Source organism: Strix aluco, chromosome 24 (assembly GCF_031877795.1).
Source record: "Strix aluco isolate bStrAlu1 chromosome 24, bStrAlu1.hap1, whole genome shotgun sequence".
Taxonomy (NCBI): Eukaryota; Metazoa; Chordata; class Aves; order Strigiformes; family Strigidae; genus Strix; species Strix aluco.
This window is the reverse complement of record NC_133954.1, coordinates 4124424-4138552: the sequence shown is the minus strand read 5'-3', so window position 1 is coordinate 4138552 and position 14129 is coordinate 4124424. Positions and strand designations below refer to the sequence as shown.

The 14129-nt window shown below is 54.9% G+C and overlaps 3 protein-coding genes across 3 annotated transcripts; all 3 read right to left on the bottom strand.

Moving 5' to 3' along the window:
* Nucleotides 1-517: 517 nt before the first annotated feature.
* On the bottom strand, nt 518-826 carry LOC141934191 (feather keratin Cos1-1/Cos1-3/Cos2-1). Its single transcript, XM_074849528.1, has one exon. It carries the CDS (start codon nt 824-826, stop codon nt 518-520), a length of 309 nt encoding a protein of 102 aa, XP_074705629.1.
* A 6074-nt stretch (nt 827-6900) lies between these two features.
* On the bottom strand, nt 6901-7209 carry LOC141934192 (feather keratin Cos1-1/Cos1-3/Cos2-1). The gene has a single exon (XM_074849529.1). The coding sequence runs from the start codon at nt 7207-7209 to the stop codon at nt 6901-6903; it is 309 nt and encodes a 102-aa protein (XP_074705630.1).
* A 6075-nt stretch (nt 7210-13284) lies between these two features.
* Nucleotides 13285-13593, bottom strand: LOC141934193 (feather keratin Cos1-1/Cos1-3/Cos2-1). The gene has a single exon (XM_074849531.1). The coding sequence runs from the start codon at nt 13591-13593 to the stop codon at nt 13285-13287; it is 309 nt and encodes a 102-aa protein (XP_074705632.1).
* Between the last annotated feature and the right edge of the window lie 536 nt (nt 13594-14129).

Sequence of the window (14129 nt, the reverse complement as noted above, 5' to 3'; positions counted from 1 at the left end):
GGGGAGGGGATGGGGAGGTGAGGTTGTGGGGCTGTCCCCAGGCATTGTTGTTTCCCATCCCCACTCCTGCCACCCTTTGGAGCCATGTTCTGACTCATGGCCATTGGCTGTGGCGTAGCCAGGGATGTCTCCCATAGCTGCAAGGAAAAGCGGTCGGAAAAAGTTGCCTCAGAAGGAAGGAGGACTCGGAGGCCCAGGCTTGGATGCAGCACAACTTTAATGAGTCTAAAGAAGGAAAGGAGGTGGCTGACAGGGAGCACCAGGGGCAGGCACCGAGATGCGGTGGAGCTCCTGCAGGGTGTGTGTCGGCCTGTCCTGCAGAAGGAGGGAGTCCACCAGGTCCCTGCTCGGCTGGCGTTGGGAGGTGGTGACAGGCAAGGCAAGAGAGAGAGAGGAGAGTGGAGGAAGGAAAGAGTGGCCCGAAGCCCTTCATACAAGGCCCCGAAGCTCTATCTCCTGTCCAGCACCATGTTCTGAGGTCTTGGGAGGTTCTTGCCCGAGGGTGTTGCCAGCACCTTTAGCAGGGGGGGCACCTTCTGCCACAGTAGCGGCTGGTAATGCAGGAGAGGTCAAAGCCCCCAGAGTTGATGGGCACTCCGTCACAGCTGAGGATGCTGCCAACGGCAGCGGAGGTGGTAGAGCCCACAACGGTGTTCTGTGGGAAGGAGCTGAGGATGGGGCCGGGCAGGGTCACCACCACGGGGGAGGGCTCGATGACGACGGTGGAGTTCTGGCACTGCCTGACACAGGGCTCATTGCAGCTGTTGGCCAGCGGGGTTGGGCCGCAGGGCTGGCAGCAGGGCACGCACGGGTTGCAGCAGGACATGTCTCGGGGCCGGAGGTGCACCTGGGAGAGAGGGTAGTGGGAAGCAGGAAACGGGGACACGTGAGAAGCCGCACTGCACCCAACCGCAGAGGAGCCAAGGCACCTCCTGGCCCAGCGTACGCTGCCCAGCTCAAAACCCAGGAGCCACCTCAACACAGTCCCAGCCCCTCTCTGCACAAGACCTTCTCTCCCCTTCCCTCTCCCATGAGAAGCAGCTCCCAGCCCTGGGCTAGGACAGCCCACATCAGCTGAGACTGGAGGAAAGACCTCATCTTGAAGGAGGAGGACAAGAGGCTTCACACTCACCTGATTCCCAGGGAGAAGGAGGCGAGAGAAGCGGATGAGAGAGCAGAGCGCTGGGCTGTCTTTTATAGTAGTCCTGCACTGCCTCAGGCCCAGAGGCACCCTTTGTGGAAGTAATAATTTTCTGACAAGCTCATGCCAAATGCAAACCATCCCAGCTAATGGTATGGGCTGTGTCCTGGCTTCCTGCACGGCTGCCTTTTCATTTCCTGGCTTATGCCACGTGCTTTCCCATCCAAAGGCTTCTGTAAGCTTCTGCCGGGATGAGAGCCCTAAGGATTTCCGGGGCAGAAACACGTCAGCGCAGGCGGGAGACTCAGCTCAAGTGCTGGTGGCATCCCGTGCGGTCAGGTGATGTGCACCTGGGTCACTCCTGGGGGATGGCTTGTGGCAAAGTTGTCAGGAAATGGGTACCGCTCTCAAGGTTCTTGCCCGAGTGTGCCCAAGGACTCCCATGTGAGAGGACATGCCTCATCCTTTTCTCTTGCTCCCCACATCTCTCTCTGATGGTTGCTCATTGATGCACGCAGGTGGGCTTCTGCTGGGAGGGTTTGACACCTGCTGCAACACTAACGCTGCTCTGAGGACAATTTTGCTGGGCTCATTTGCCTCATGCCCTTCTCTGTGTAGTGTCTGCAGGTCCTCAGGCGAGACCAGGAGCATGTCTGGGGCCCGGTCCTTCCCTGGGGCACCTGAGGACGGTTCTGCCAGTGTGGTCCCCAGCATCTCCTCAGAAGTGTCCCCAGCTGTTGTTGTGTTCCTGCACATGTGTTTTTGTTTGTGCTTGACTCTATGCTGGCTTTATGTGAGCATACAGAGTTTTGCATGATTATGACTTGCATAACTGGTAACAGATGTCCCTGCCTTTATCTTGACCCATGAGGTTCTTTCACCTTGCTCACAACAAGTGACAAAGTCAAAAAGTTCTTTTAGTAAGATAAGATTTAAAAAGTAATATAGATACTGGGTAAATCTTCCATCTCTTCACATGCTGGAAACCCCACATCTGTGCAGCAGCAGATGGTGCCCCGACAGATGTTCCCAAGGCACCCTGCGCAGATCCTGACCGTGGAGGCGTTCCTCCTCCCTCTCATGTGGAGGTGCCGTTTATTCTGTGTAACAAACCAGACCATACGTCTTCTCCTGACAGGCTGGGGCATTATCTCTGTCATAACACCTGCCGGTGCGCAGCACAGGCCAGCATGGGGCACTGCAGCAGATTCCCTTACAGTGGTCCTCATGCCAGCACCGGGGCTTCTCAAGCCTTAAGCGCAAGGGCCAAGCAAGAAGACATGGGTTTCTCCGGCTCACTAACTCCTTGAGTCCAGCGTCCTCCACAAGGCTCCCGGTAGGGTGCACAGACTGGGTTTCACTGAACTGCTTGGGGAGCTCCTCTGTCCTTGGGAACAGCTCACGTCCGGGCAGGGCGTGTGCAGCCAAGGAGACTTTGCTGCTGGCTCAGGAGCTCTGTGGTTCACGGCCTGAGAGCGTGGCACAGTGAGGAGCATAAAAAGGCTGTGGCGTGGTGGGACGCTTACTGCCCAGGGTCTCTGTTCCAGTCACTGTTGAGCTGCTCCTCAGAGCTGCTGGGGAACTTGGCACCTGAGCTTTGAGCATGCCCAGGAAGGAACTGCCCCCATGTGCTCTACAAGCAAGACCCTTCACCCCTTTTTGTTGGGGTGATTTTTTACTTTTGAGCCCTTTCTCTTCTCTTCCCCAGGCACTTCCTGGGCACTCCCTCTTGTCCTTCTCCTGATGTTTCTTGGACCTGAGCCCCTTTGGTGGCATCGAACCTCCCATTTCTGTTTCTCCAAATTTCTCTTGCAGTGAGCCTGATGGGAGTCCACCCCACTGCTTTCCAGCCTCTCTACCTCCCCTGTCAGGAAGGGGAGGTAATTTGGATCGAGGGTAGCTAAAACATCATGTCTGCAGCCACAGTGGTATGCATGGCCCCATCTTTTCAGGGGCCAGACATCCTCCCGTAGAGGGCGTTTGGCAACTCCTTTGTGGTTGGAGATGTCCTCAGATACCCGAGCAATAATGACATGAACGCTTAGAGCTGTCTAGTGGCCTGGTCATCTTCCTAGGGGCTCTGGGACCACCCCTGGCTCCTCTGTACGGAACAAGGCCTCACTCTTGTACTCCCACGGCTGCAGAAGCTTGTGTTTCTGGGACAAGCAGAAATGCCCATTGCTGAGGCTGGGACACCAGCAATGACGCTGTGCAGACCAAGCCCCCTCCAGTTTCACACAGCACACGTGTACGCAGTGTTTTGTAATCCCCATAGCAAAGGAAGTTCTGCTTATGCACCACGGAGCAATTTTTACACATCCCCGAACCATCATTAGTGCGCAGGTGCTGTGAGCTGTCCTTAGAATGTAGAGCATGAAGCTGCAGCCTTCTCAGTTCCAACAGTGTTTACGCTCTACGGAAGAACAAGGTACTGTGGGAAATATTTTGAGACTTCATCGATTTGCTTTTGTTCCTTGTAGCTGTCAAAGCACTATGCTCTGCAAAGACATAAGTTACCTCTGTGCCTACACATAGACAGACACACTGCCATTGCGCTCAAGTTTGTCATGGCTTCATCGCGATCGCTGTTAATAATCGGATGCATATCAATCCTCGGTGACACAAACTGGGTTTCTCTTCTCTGAAGACGGAGACCGACAAAAACTGGACAATATCAAGATGTAATTTGCCTCTTTCCTGGGACTTTGTCTGTGGCAGCTGATCTAAGGGGAAGCTGTCCAACTTTTTCCTTCCCCTATATATAGGCATGACAAGGGAAAAAAGGAAGAAAGAGCAAAGACAAAGTTAAGGATGACACAGTTTCAGTGTCTGTGAGTGGAGTGGGTTCACTCGGCCTTCTGCCGCCCTTCCCCGCTGAAGACAAAGCCAGTTCAAGACTATTACTGGCAGTTTTCTGCCGCGCTGGTACAACGTTCTCGGAGGTGTGGGGGGACTCAAGACACAGGTCGAGAAGGACGGCAAGAAACACGTAGAGTAAGATCCACAGAATGTATCTGCCAGATACGGCTTGACTGCTAGAGCTGAAGTCTCTCACGTTATCTCCAGCAGACTGTTGATCCATCATCTTTCTCTGCCAAAAAAGCTGCCGTGTTCTCAGCAAAGTGACAAAAAGATTCCAGAAGTTGCCTTCCCCCTGCCCCGCGGCCAGACACGTCAGAGCCGCTGAGCAAGAAGGCAGCCTCTCCAGTTGCTGAGGTGCCTGCTCGGAGGGCTCAAGGCAGCAGATGTATGGTGGGCTCACGGGCGCTGGGGCCAAGTGTGCCCTCGTGGGGAATGTGCCCCAGTGCTTGTGCTGGGCTGGCCCCAGCTAGCAGTCCAGCACCCACACAGCGGCTCACTAGCTCCCCCTGCCTCAGCGGGATGGGGGAGAAAATAGCAAGAACAAGAGCAAGAACACTTGTGGGTCAAAATAAAGACAGGGAAATCACTCACCAGCTACTGTTGGAGGCAAAAGGACTTGACTTGGGGAACTGAACTTTAAATATTGAAATACTGGTTTGGGTGTTGGGAAACAAAGATGACAAACATTTAAAACACTTAGGCAAGCACACATTTCATGCCCCTTCCCCAGCAGAAGCTTCGCTCCAGACATGTCTCTTCCCCGTTCCTAGTCTGCATTCCACTTGTCGTCACAGCAGGTTATAACAAATCAGTCCCTTTGCTGAGGCAACAGGCAGTACAGGAGGTTGGGGTCGGGCCATAACAGCTTCCTTCTTCTGTACTCTCTCTGTTCCTTGTTCTTTTCTACTGCTTCTCTTTCCCTCTTACTGGTTTGCTTTGCTGTAACACGGGTCCTGCGTGGGACACAGTCCCCTTAGGGAAGTAGTCGCTCAAGCGATGGGTATCTGTGGGCTGTCCTGGAGGTGACTGTCTGATGGGAGTTGGGGATGTGCACTCTGCGAGGCACCTCAGCCCTGCAAATCTGTGCAACGGACCGCTGGGGCTGCACGGGGCACTGTACAGGTGTGACGGAAGAACAGAGGACTTGCCCGAGCTGTCCTTGCCCTTGGATGCATGCCACGCCTCCTCCTTCTGGAGAAGGGTGGGAAGGCGAGGAGGAGTTGTGTCTGGGCTCTAGCCAAGCTGATTTCTCCTGCCCACGTCAGGCTGGTTCCCCTGAAGAACAAGCGACAGGTGTGGGTCTTTCACTTGACAAGATGGTAAATGAATTTCACGTTTCCATGAATGAGCTAATCGCTCCAGAAGGATGCTCAGCTTAGTGGGTGTCCAACCATAGTTTAGTTCCCTTGGGCAAAGACATTGGCAGCGTTCTCTCCTCTTCCGAGTCACACTTGCTGAAATCTCCAACCACGGTCTACATGATAGAGGGAAGAGGGCTTGCTTAGTCTGGAGAAAAGGAGGCTCAGGGGAGAGACCCTGTTGCTCTCTACAACTAGCTGAAAGGAGGTTGTAGCGAGGTGGGTGTCTGTCTCTTTTCCCAAGTAACAAGCGATAGGAAGAGAAGAAACAGCCTCAAGTTGTGCCAGGGGAGGTTTAGATTGGATAGCAGGAAAAATTTCCTCACTGAAAGGGTGTATTGCAATCAAGACCCACATACTTCTCAGAGAAAATGGGGTGCTGCAGGGCTAATAACGTTTTTGTTTCTTAGCCTTGTTCACCTAGCGAGACGTATACTGCAGGCAGGGAACAGCAAAAACTGCAGTGCTGGGAAGGCCCTGGCCTGCATGTGAGGAGCAGTGGTGGTGTGAGCAGAGCTTGGTCTGGCCCTGCCACGGAGGTCTTGAGGAGCCAGGGAAGCTGAGTCCAGGCAGCGTCATCCCCAGCGATTTTGCCATGGATGGGTTGGTACCTGTGCTGCGCCGCCGTGTCCGTAGGGCACAACAGATGCTTGACCCATGGAGCTGCCTGTGGGGGTCACCTGAGGAATGCCAGGATTTAGAGCATTACCCGGGGCTCAATGCCAAGGTCTGACAGGAAATTTTCAAGTACCACTGGAAAGCATACCTAAGCGTTGGCATTAATAGTGAAGCCGCAAGTTGACTGCACAGGGAAGAGGGACACCTCAAAGAAGCCGTGAGAGCCTTTTGGGGCTGTTGGGTTTACAGGGAGTGGGGACTGCAGTGCGTAGCCTGAGTGTGGCTGCTACCAGTCCTAACTCGTGAATTACCTCAGGCCTGCACGTCTGGACAGCAGCTGGGTTCCTGTCTCATCTGCCTGTGCCCGTGTGCGCTGGCCACGGACGCCAGATCGGGTAATGTAGGGGAGGGGAATGGGGAGGTGAGGTTGTGGGGCTGTCCCCAGGCATTGTTGTTTCCCATCCCCACTCCTGCCACCCTTTGGAGCCATGTTCTGACTCATGGCCATTGGCTGTGGCGTAGCCAGGGATGTCTCCCATAGCTGCAAGGAAAAGCGGTCGGAAAAAGTTGCCTCAGAAGGAAGGAGGACTCGGAGGCCCAGGCTTGGATGCAGCACAACTTTAATGAGTCTAAAGAAGGAAAGGAGGTGGCTGACAGGGAGCACCAGGGGCAGGCACCGAGATGCGGTGGAGCTCCTGCAGGGTGTGTGTCGGCCTGTCCTGCAGAAGGAGGGAGTCCACCAGGTCCCTGCTCGGCTGGCGTTGGGAGGTGGTGACAGGCAAGGCAAGAGAGAGAGAGGAGAGTGGAGGAAGGAAAGAGTGGCCCGAAGCCCTTCATACAAGGCCCCGAAGCTCTATCTCCTGTCCAGCACCATGTTCTGAGGTCTTGGGAGGTTCTTGCTCGAGGGTGTTGCCAGCACCTTTAGCAGGGGGGGCACCTTCTGCCACAGTAGCGGCTGGTAATGCAGGAGAGGTCAAAGCCCCCAGAGTTGATGGGCACTCCGTCACAGCTGAGGATGCTGCCAACGGCAGCGGAGGTGGTAGAGCCCACAACGGTGTTCTGTGGGAAGGAGCTGAGGATGGGGCCGGGCAGGGTCACCACCACGGGGGAGGGCTCGATGACGACGGTGGAGTTCTGGCACTGCCTGACACAGGGCTCATTGCAGCTGTTGGCCAGCGGGGTTGGGCCGCAGGGCTGGCAGCAGGGCACGCACGGGTTGCAGCAGGACATGTCTCGGGGCCGGAGGTGCACCTGGGAGAGAGGGTAGTGGGAAGCAGGAAACGGGGACACGTGAGAAGCCGCACTGCACCCAACCGCAGAGGAGCCAAGGCACCTCCTGGCCCAGCGTACGCTGCCCAGCTCAAAACCCAGGAGCCACCTCAACACAGTCTCAACCCCTCTCTGCACAAGACCTTCTCTCCCCTTCCCTCTCCCATGAGAAGCAGCTCCCAGCCCTGGGCTAGGACAGCCCACATCAGCTGAGACTGGAGGAAAGACCTCATCTTGAAGGAGGAGGACAAGAGGCTTCACACTCACCTGATTCCCAGGGAGAAGGAGGCGAGAGAAGCGGATGAGAGAGCAGAGCGCTGGGCTGTCTTTTATAGTAGTCCTGCACTGCCTCAGGCCCAGAGGCACCCTTTGTGGAAGTAATAATTTTCTGACAAGCTCATGCCAAATGCAAACCATCCCAGCTAATGGTATGGGCTGTGTCCTGGCTTCCTGCACGGCTGCCTTTTCATTTCCTGGCTTATGCCACGTGCTTTCCCATCCAAAGGCTTCTGTAAGCTTCTGCCGGGATGAGAGCCCTAAGGATTTCCGGGGCAGAAACACGTCAGCGCAGGCGGGAGACTCAGCTCAAGTGCTGGTGGCATCCCGTGCGGTCAGGTGATGTGCACCTGGGTCACTCCTGGGGGATGGCTTGTGGCAAAGTTGTCAGGAAATGGGTACCGCTCTCAAGGTTCTTGCCCGAGTGTGCCCAAGGACTCCCATGTGAGAGGACATGCCTCATCCTTTTCTCTTGCTCCCCACATCTCTCTCTGATGGTTGCTCATTGATGCACGCAGGTGGGCTTCTGCTGGGAGGGTTTGACACCTGCTGCAACACTAACGCTGCTCTGAGGACAATTTTGCTGGGCTCATTTGCCTCATGCCCTTCTCTGTGTAGTGTCTGCAGGTCCTCAGGCGAGACCAGGAGCATGTCTGGGGCCCGGTCCTTCCCTGGGGCACCTGAGGACGGTTCTGCCAGTGTGGTCCCCAGCATCTCCTCAGAAGTGTCCCCAGCTGTTGTTGTGTTCCTGCACATGTGTTTTTGTTTGTGCTTGACTCTATGCTGGCTTTATGTGAGCATACAGAGTTTTGCATGATTATGACTTGCATAACTGGTAACAGATGTCCCTGCCTTTATCTTGACCCATGAGGTTCTTTCACCTTGCTCACAACAAATGACAAAGTCAAAAAGTTCTTTTAGTAAGATAAGATTTAAAAAGTAATATAGATACTGGGTAAATCTTCCATCTCTTCACATGCTGGAAACCCCACATCTGTGCAGCAGCAGATGGTGCCCCGACAGATGTTCCCAAGGCACCCTGCGCAGATCCTGACCGTGGAGGCGTTCCTCCTCCCTCTCATGTGGAGGTGCCGTTTATTCTGTGTAACAAACCAGACCATACGTCTTCTCCTGACAGGCTGGGGCATTATCTCTGTCATAACACCCGCCGGTGCGCAGCACAGGCCAGCATGGGGCACTGCAGCAGATTCCCTTACAGTGGTCCTCATGCCAGCACCGGGGCTTCTCAAGCCTTAAGCGCAAGGGCCAAGCAAGAAGACATGGGTTTCTCCGGCTCACTAACTCCTTGAGTCCAGCGTCCTCCACAAGGCTCCCGGTACGGTGCACAGACTGGGTTTCACTGAACTGCTTGGGGAGCTCCTCTGTCCTTGGGAACAACTCACGTCCGGGCAGGGCGTGTGCAGCCAAGGAGACTTTGCTGCTGGCTCAGGAGCTCTGTGGTTCACGGCCTGAGAGCGTGGCACAGTGAGGAGCATAAAAAGGCTGTGGCGTGGTGGGACGCTTACTGCCCAGGGTCTCTGTTCCAGTCACTGTTGAGCTGCTCCTCAGAGCTGCTGGGGAACTTGGCACCTGAGCTTTGAGCATGCCCAGGAAGGAACTGCCCCCATGTGCTCTACAAGCAAGACCCTTCACCCCTTTTTGTTGGGGTGATTTTTTACTTTTGAGCCCTTTCTCTTCTCTTCCCCAGGCACTTCCTGGGCGCTCCCTCTTGTCCTTCTCCTGATGTTTCTTGGACCTGAGCCCCTTTGGTGGCATCGAACCTCCCATTTCTGTTTCTCCAAATTTCTCTTGCAGTGAGCCTGATGGGAGTCCACCCCACTGCTTTCCAGCCTCTCTACCTCCCCTGTCAGGAAGGGGAGGTAATTTGGATCGAGGGTAGCTAAAACATCATGTCTGCAGCCACAGTGGTATGCATGGCCCCATCTTTTCAGGGGCCAGACATCCTCCCGTAGAGGGCGTTTGGCAACTCCTTTGTGGTTGGAGATGTCCTCAGATACCCGAGCAATAATGACATGAACGCTTAGAGCTGTCTAGTGGCCTGGTCATCTTCCTAGGGGCTCTGGGACCACCCCTGGCTCCTCTGTACGGAACAAGGCCTCACTCTTGTACTCCCACGGCTGCAGAAGCTTGTGTTTCTGGGACAAGCAGAAATGCCCATTGCTGAGGCTGGGACACCAGCAATGACGCTGTGCAGACCAAGCCCCCTCCAGTTTCACACAGCACACGTGTACGCAGTGTTTTGTAATCCCCATAGCAAAGGAAGTTCTGCTTATGCACCACGGAGCAATTTTTACACATCCCCGAACCATCATTAGTGCGCAGGTGCTGTGAGCTGTCCTTAGAATGTAGAGCATGAAGCTGCAGCCTTCTCAGTTCCAACAGTGTTTACGCTCTACGGAAGAACAAGGTACTGTGGGAAATATTTTGAGACTTCATCGATTTGCTTTTGTTCCTTGTAGCTGTCAAAGCACTATGCTCTGCAAAGACATAAGTTACCTCTGTGCCTACACATAGACAGACACACTGCCATTGCGCTCAAGTTTGTCATGGCTTCATCGCGATCGCTGTTAATAATCGGATGCATATCAATCCTCGGTGACACAAACTGGGTTTCTCTTCTCTGAAGACGGAGACCGACAAAAACTGGACAATATCAAGATGTTATTTGCCTCTTTCCTGGGACTTTGCCTGTGGCTGCTGATCTAAGGGGAAGCTGTCCAACTTTTTCCTTCCCCTATATATAGGCATGACAAGGGAAAAAAGGAAGAAAGAGCAAAGACAAAGTTAAGGATGACACAGTTTCAGTGTCTGTGAGTGGAGTGGGTTCACTCGGCCTTCTGCCGCCCTTCCCCGCTGAAGACAAAGCCAGTTCAAGACTATTACTGGCAGTTTTCTGCCGCGCTGGTACAACGTTCTCGGAGGTGTGGGGGGACTCAAGACACAGGTCGAGAAGGACGGCAAGAAACACGTAGAGTAAGATCCACAGAATGTATCTGCCAGATACGGCTTGACTGCTAGAGCTGAAGTCTCTCACGTTATCTCCAGCAGACTGTTGATCCATCATCTTTCTCTGCCAAAAAAGCTGCCGTGTTCTCAGCAAAGTGACAAAAAGATTCCAGAAGTTGCCTTCCCCCTGCCCCGCGGCCAGACACGTCAGAGCCGCTGAGCAAGAAGGCAGCCTCTCCAGTTGCTGAGGTGCCTGCTCGGAGGGCTCAAGGCAGCAGATGTATGGTGGGCTCACGGGCGCTGGGGCCAAGTGTGCCCTCGTGGGGAATGTGCCCCAGTGCTTGTGCTGGGCTGGCCCCAGCTAGCAGTCCAGCACCCACACAGCGGCTCACTAGCTCCCCCTGCCTCAGCGGGATGGGGGAGAAAATAGCAAGAACAAGAGCAAGAACACTTGTGGGTCAAAATAAAGACAGGGAAATCACTCACCAGCTACTGTTGGAGGCAAAAGGGACTTGACTTGGGGAACTGAACTTTAAATATTGAAATACTGGTTTGGGTGTTGGGAAACAAAGATGACAAACATTTAAAACACTTAGGCAAGCACACATTTCATGCCCCTTCCCCAGCAGAAGCTTCGCTCCAGACATGTCTCTTCCCCGTTCCTAGTCTGCATTCCACTTGTCGTCACAGCAGGTTATAACAAATCAGTCCCTTTGCTGAGGCAACAGGCAGTACAGGAGGTTGGGGTCGGGCCATAACAGCTTCCTTCTTCTGTACTCTCTCTGTTCCTTGTTCTTTTCTACTGCTTCTCTTTCCCTCTTACTGGTTTGCTTTGCTGTAACACGGGTCCTGCGTGGGACACAGTCCCCTTAGGGAAGTAGTCGCTCAAGCGATGGGTATCTGTGGGCTGTCCTGGAGGTGACTGTCTGATGGGAGTTGGGGATGTGCACTCTGCGAGGCACCTCAGCCCTGCAAATCTGTGCAACGGACCGCTGGGGCTGCACGGGGCACTGTACAGGTGTGACGGAAGAACAGTGGACTTGCCCGAGCTGTCCTTGCCCTTGGATGCATGCCACACCTCCTCCTTCTGGAGAAGGGTGGGAAGGCGAGGAGGAGTTGTGTCTGGGCTCTAGCCAAGCTGATTTCTCCTGCCCACGTCAGGCTGGTTCCCCTGAAGAACAAGCGACAGGTGTGGGTCTTTCACTTGACAAGATGGTAAATGAATTTCACGTTTCCATGAATGAGCTAATCGCTCCAGAAGGATGCTCAGCTTAGTGGGTGTCCAACCATAGTTTAGTTCCCTTGGGCAAAGACATTGGCAGCGTTCTCTCCTCTTCCGAGTCACACTTGCTGAAATCTCCAACCACGGTCTACATGATAGAGGGAAGAGGGCTTGCTTAGTCTGGAGAAAAGGAGGCTCAGGGGAGAGACCCTGTTGCTCTCTACAACTAGCTGAAAGGAGGTTGTAGCGAGGTGGGTGTCTGTCTCTTTTCCCAAGTAACAAGCGATAGGAAGAGAAGAAACAGCCTCAAGTTGTGCCAGGGGAGGTTTAGATTGGATAGCAGGAAAAATTTCCTCACTGAAAGGGTGTATTGCAATCAAGACCCACATACTTCTCAGAGAAAATGGGGTGCTGCAGGGCTAATAACGTTTTTGTTTCTTAGCCTTGTTCACCTAGCGAGACGTATACTGCAGGCAGGGAACAGCAAAAACTGCAGTGCTGGGAAGGCCCTGGCCTGCATGTGAGGAGCAGTGGTGGTGTGAGCAGAGCTTGGTCTGGCCCTGCCACGGAGGTCTTGAGGAGCCAGGGAAGCTGAGTCCAGGCAGCGTCATCCCCAGCGATTTTGCCATGGATGGGTTGGTACCTGTGCTGCGCCGCCGTGTCCGTAGGGCACAACAGATGCTTGACCCATGGAGCTGCCTGTGGGGGTCACCTGAGGAATGCCAGGATTTAGAGCATTACCCGGGGCTCAATGCCAAGGTCTGACAGGAAATTTTCAAGTACCACTGGAAAGCATACCTAAGCGTTGGCATTAATAGTGAAGCCGCAAGTTGACTGCACAGTGAAGAGGGACACCTCAAAGAAGCCGTGAGAGCCTTTTGGGGCTGTTGGGTTTACAGGGAGTGGGGACTGCAGTGCGTAGCCTGAGTGTGGCTGCTACCAGTCCTAACTCGTGAATTACCTCAGGCCTGCACGTCTGGACAGCAGCTGGGTTCCTGTCTCATCTGCCTGTGCCCGTGTGCGCTGGCCACAGACGCCAGATCGGGTAATGTAGGGGAGGGGAATGGGGAGGTGAGGTTGTGGGGCTGTCCCCAGGCATTGTTGTTTCCCATCCCCACTCCTGCCACCCTTTGGAGCCATGTTCTGACTCATGGCCATTGGCTGTGGCGTAGCCAGGGATGTCTCCCATAGCTGCAAGGAAAAGCGGTCGGAAAAAGTTGCCTCAGAAGGAAGGAGGACTCGGAGGCCCAGGCTTGGATGCAGCACAACTTTAATGAGTCTAAAGAAGGAAAGGAGGTGGCTGACAGGGAGCACCAGGGGCAGGCACCGAGATGCGGTGGAGCTCCTGCAGGGTGTGTGTCGGCCTGTCCTGCAGAAGGAGGGAGTCCACCAGGTCCCTGCTCGGCTGGCGTTGGGAGGTGGTGACAGGCAAGGCAAGAGAGAGAGAGGAGAGTGGAGGAAGGAAAGAGTGGCCCGAAGCCCTTCATACAAGGCCCCGAAGCTCTATCTCCTGTCCAGCACCATGTTCTGAGGTCTTGGGAGGTTCTTGCCCGAGGGTGTTGCCAGCACCTTTAGCAGGGGGGGCACCTTCTGCCACAGTAGCGGCTGGTAATGCAGGAGAGGTCAAAGCCCCCAGAGTTGATGGGCACTCCGTCACAGCTGAGGATGCTGCCAACGGCAGCGGAGGTGGTAGAGCCCACAACGGTGTTCTGTGGGAAGGAGCTGAGGATGGGGCCGGGCAGGGTCACCACCACGGGGGAGGGCTCGATGACGACGGTGGAGTTCTGGCACTGCCTGACACAGGGCTCATTGCAGCTGTTGGCCAGCGGGGTTGGGCCACAGGGCTGGCAGCAGGGCACGCACGGGTTGCAGCAGGACATGTCTCGGGGCCGGAGGTGCACCTGGGAGAGAGGGTAGTGGGAAGCAGGAAACGGGGACACGTGAGAAGCCGCACTGCACCCAACCGCAGAGGAGCCAAGGCACCTCCTGGCCCAGCGTACGCTGCCCAGCTCAAAACCCAGGAGCCACCTCAACACAGTCCCAGCCCCTCTCTGCACAAGACCTTCTCTCCCCTTCCCTCTCCCATGAGAAGCAGCTCCCAGCCCTGGGCTAGGACAGCCCACATCAGCTGAGACTGGAGGAAAGACCTCATCTTGAAGGAGGAGGACAAGAGGCTTCACACTCACCTGATTCCCAGGGAGAAGGAGGCGAGAGAAGCGGATGAGAGAGCAGAGCGCTGGGCTGTCTTTTATAGTAGTCCTGCACTGCCTCAGGCCCAGAGGCACCCTTTGTGGAAGTAATAATTTTCTGACAAGCTCATGCCAAATGCAAACCATCCCAGCTAATGGTATGGGCTGTGTCCTGGCTTCCTGCACGGCTGCCTTTTCATTTCCTGGCTTATGCCACGTGCTTTCCC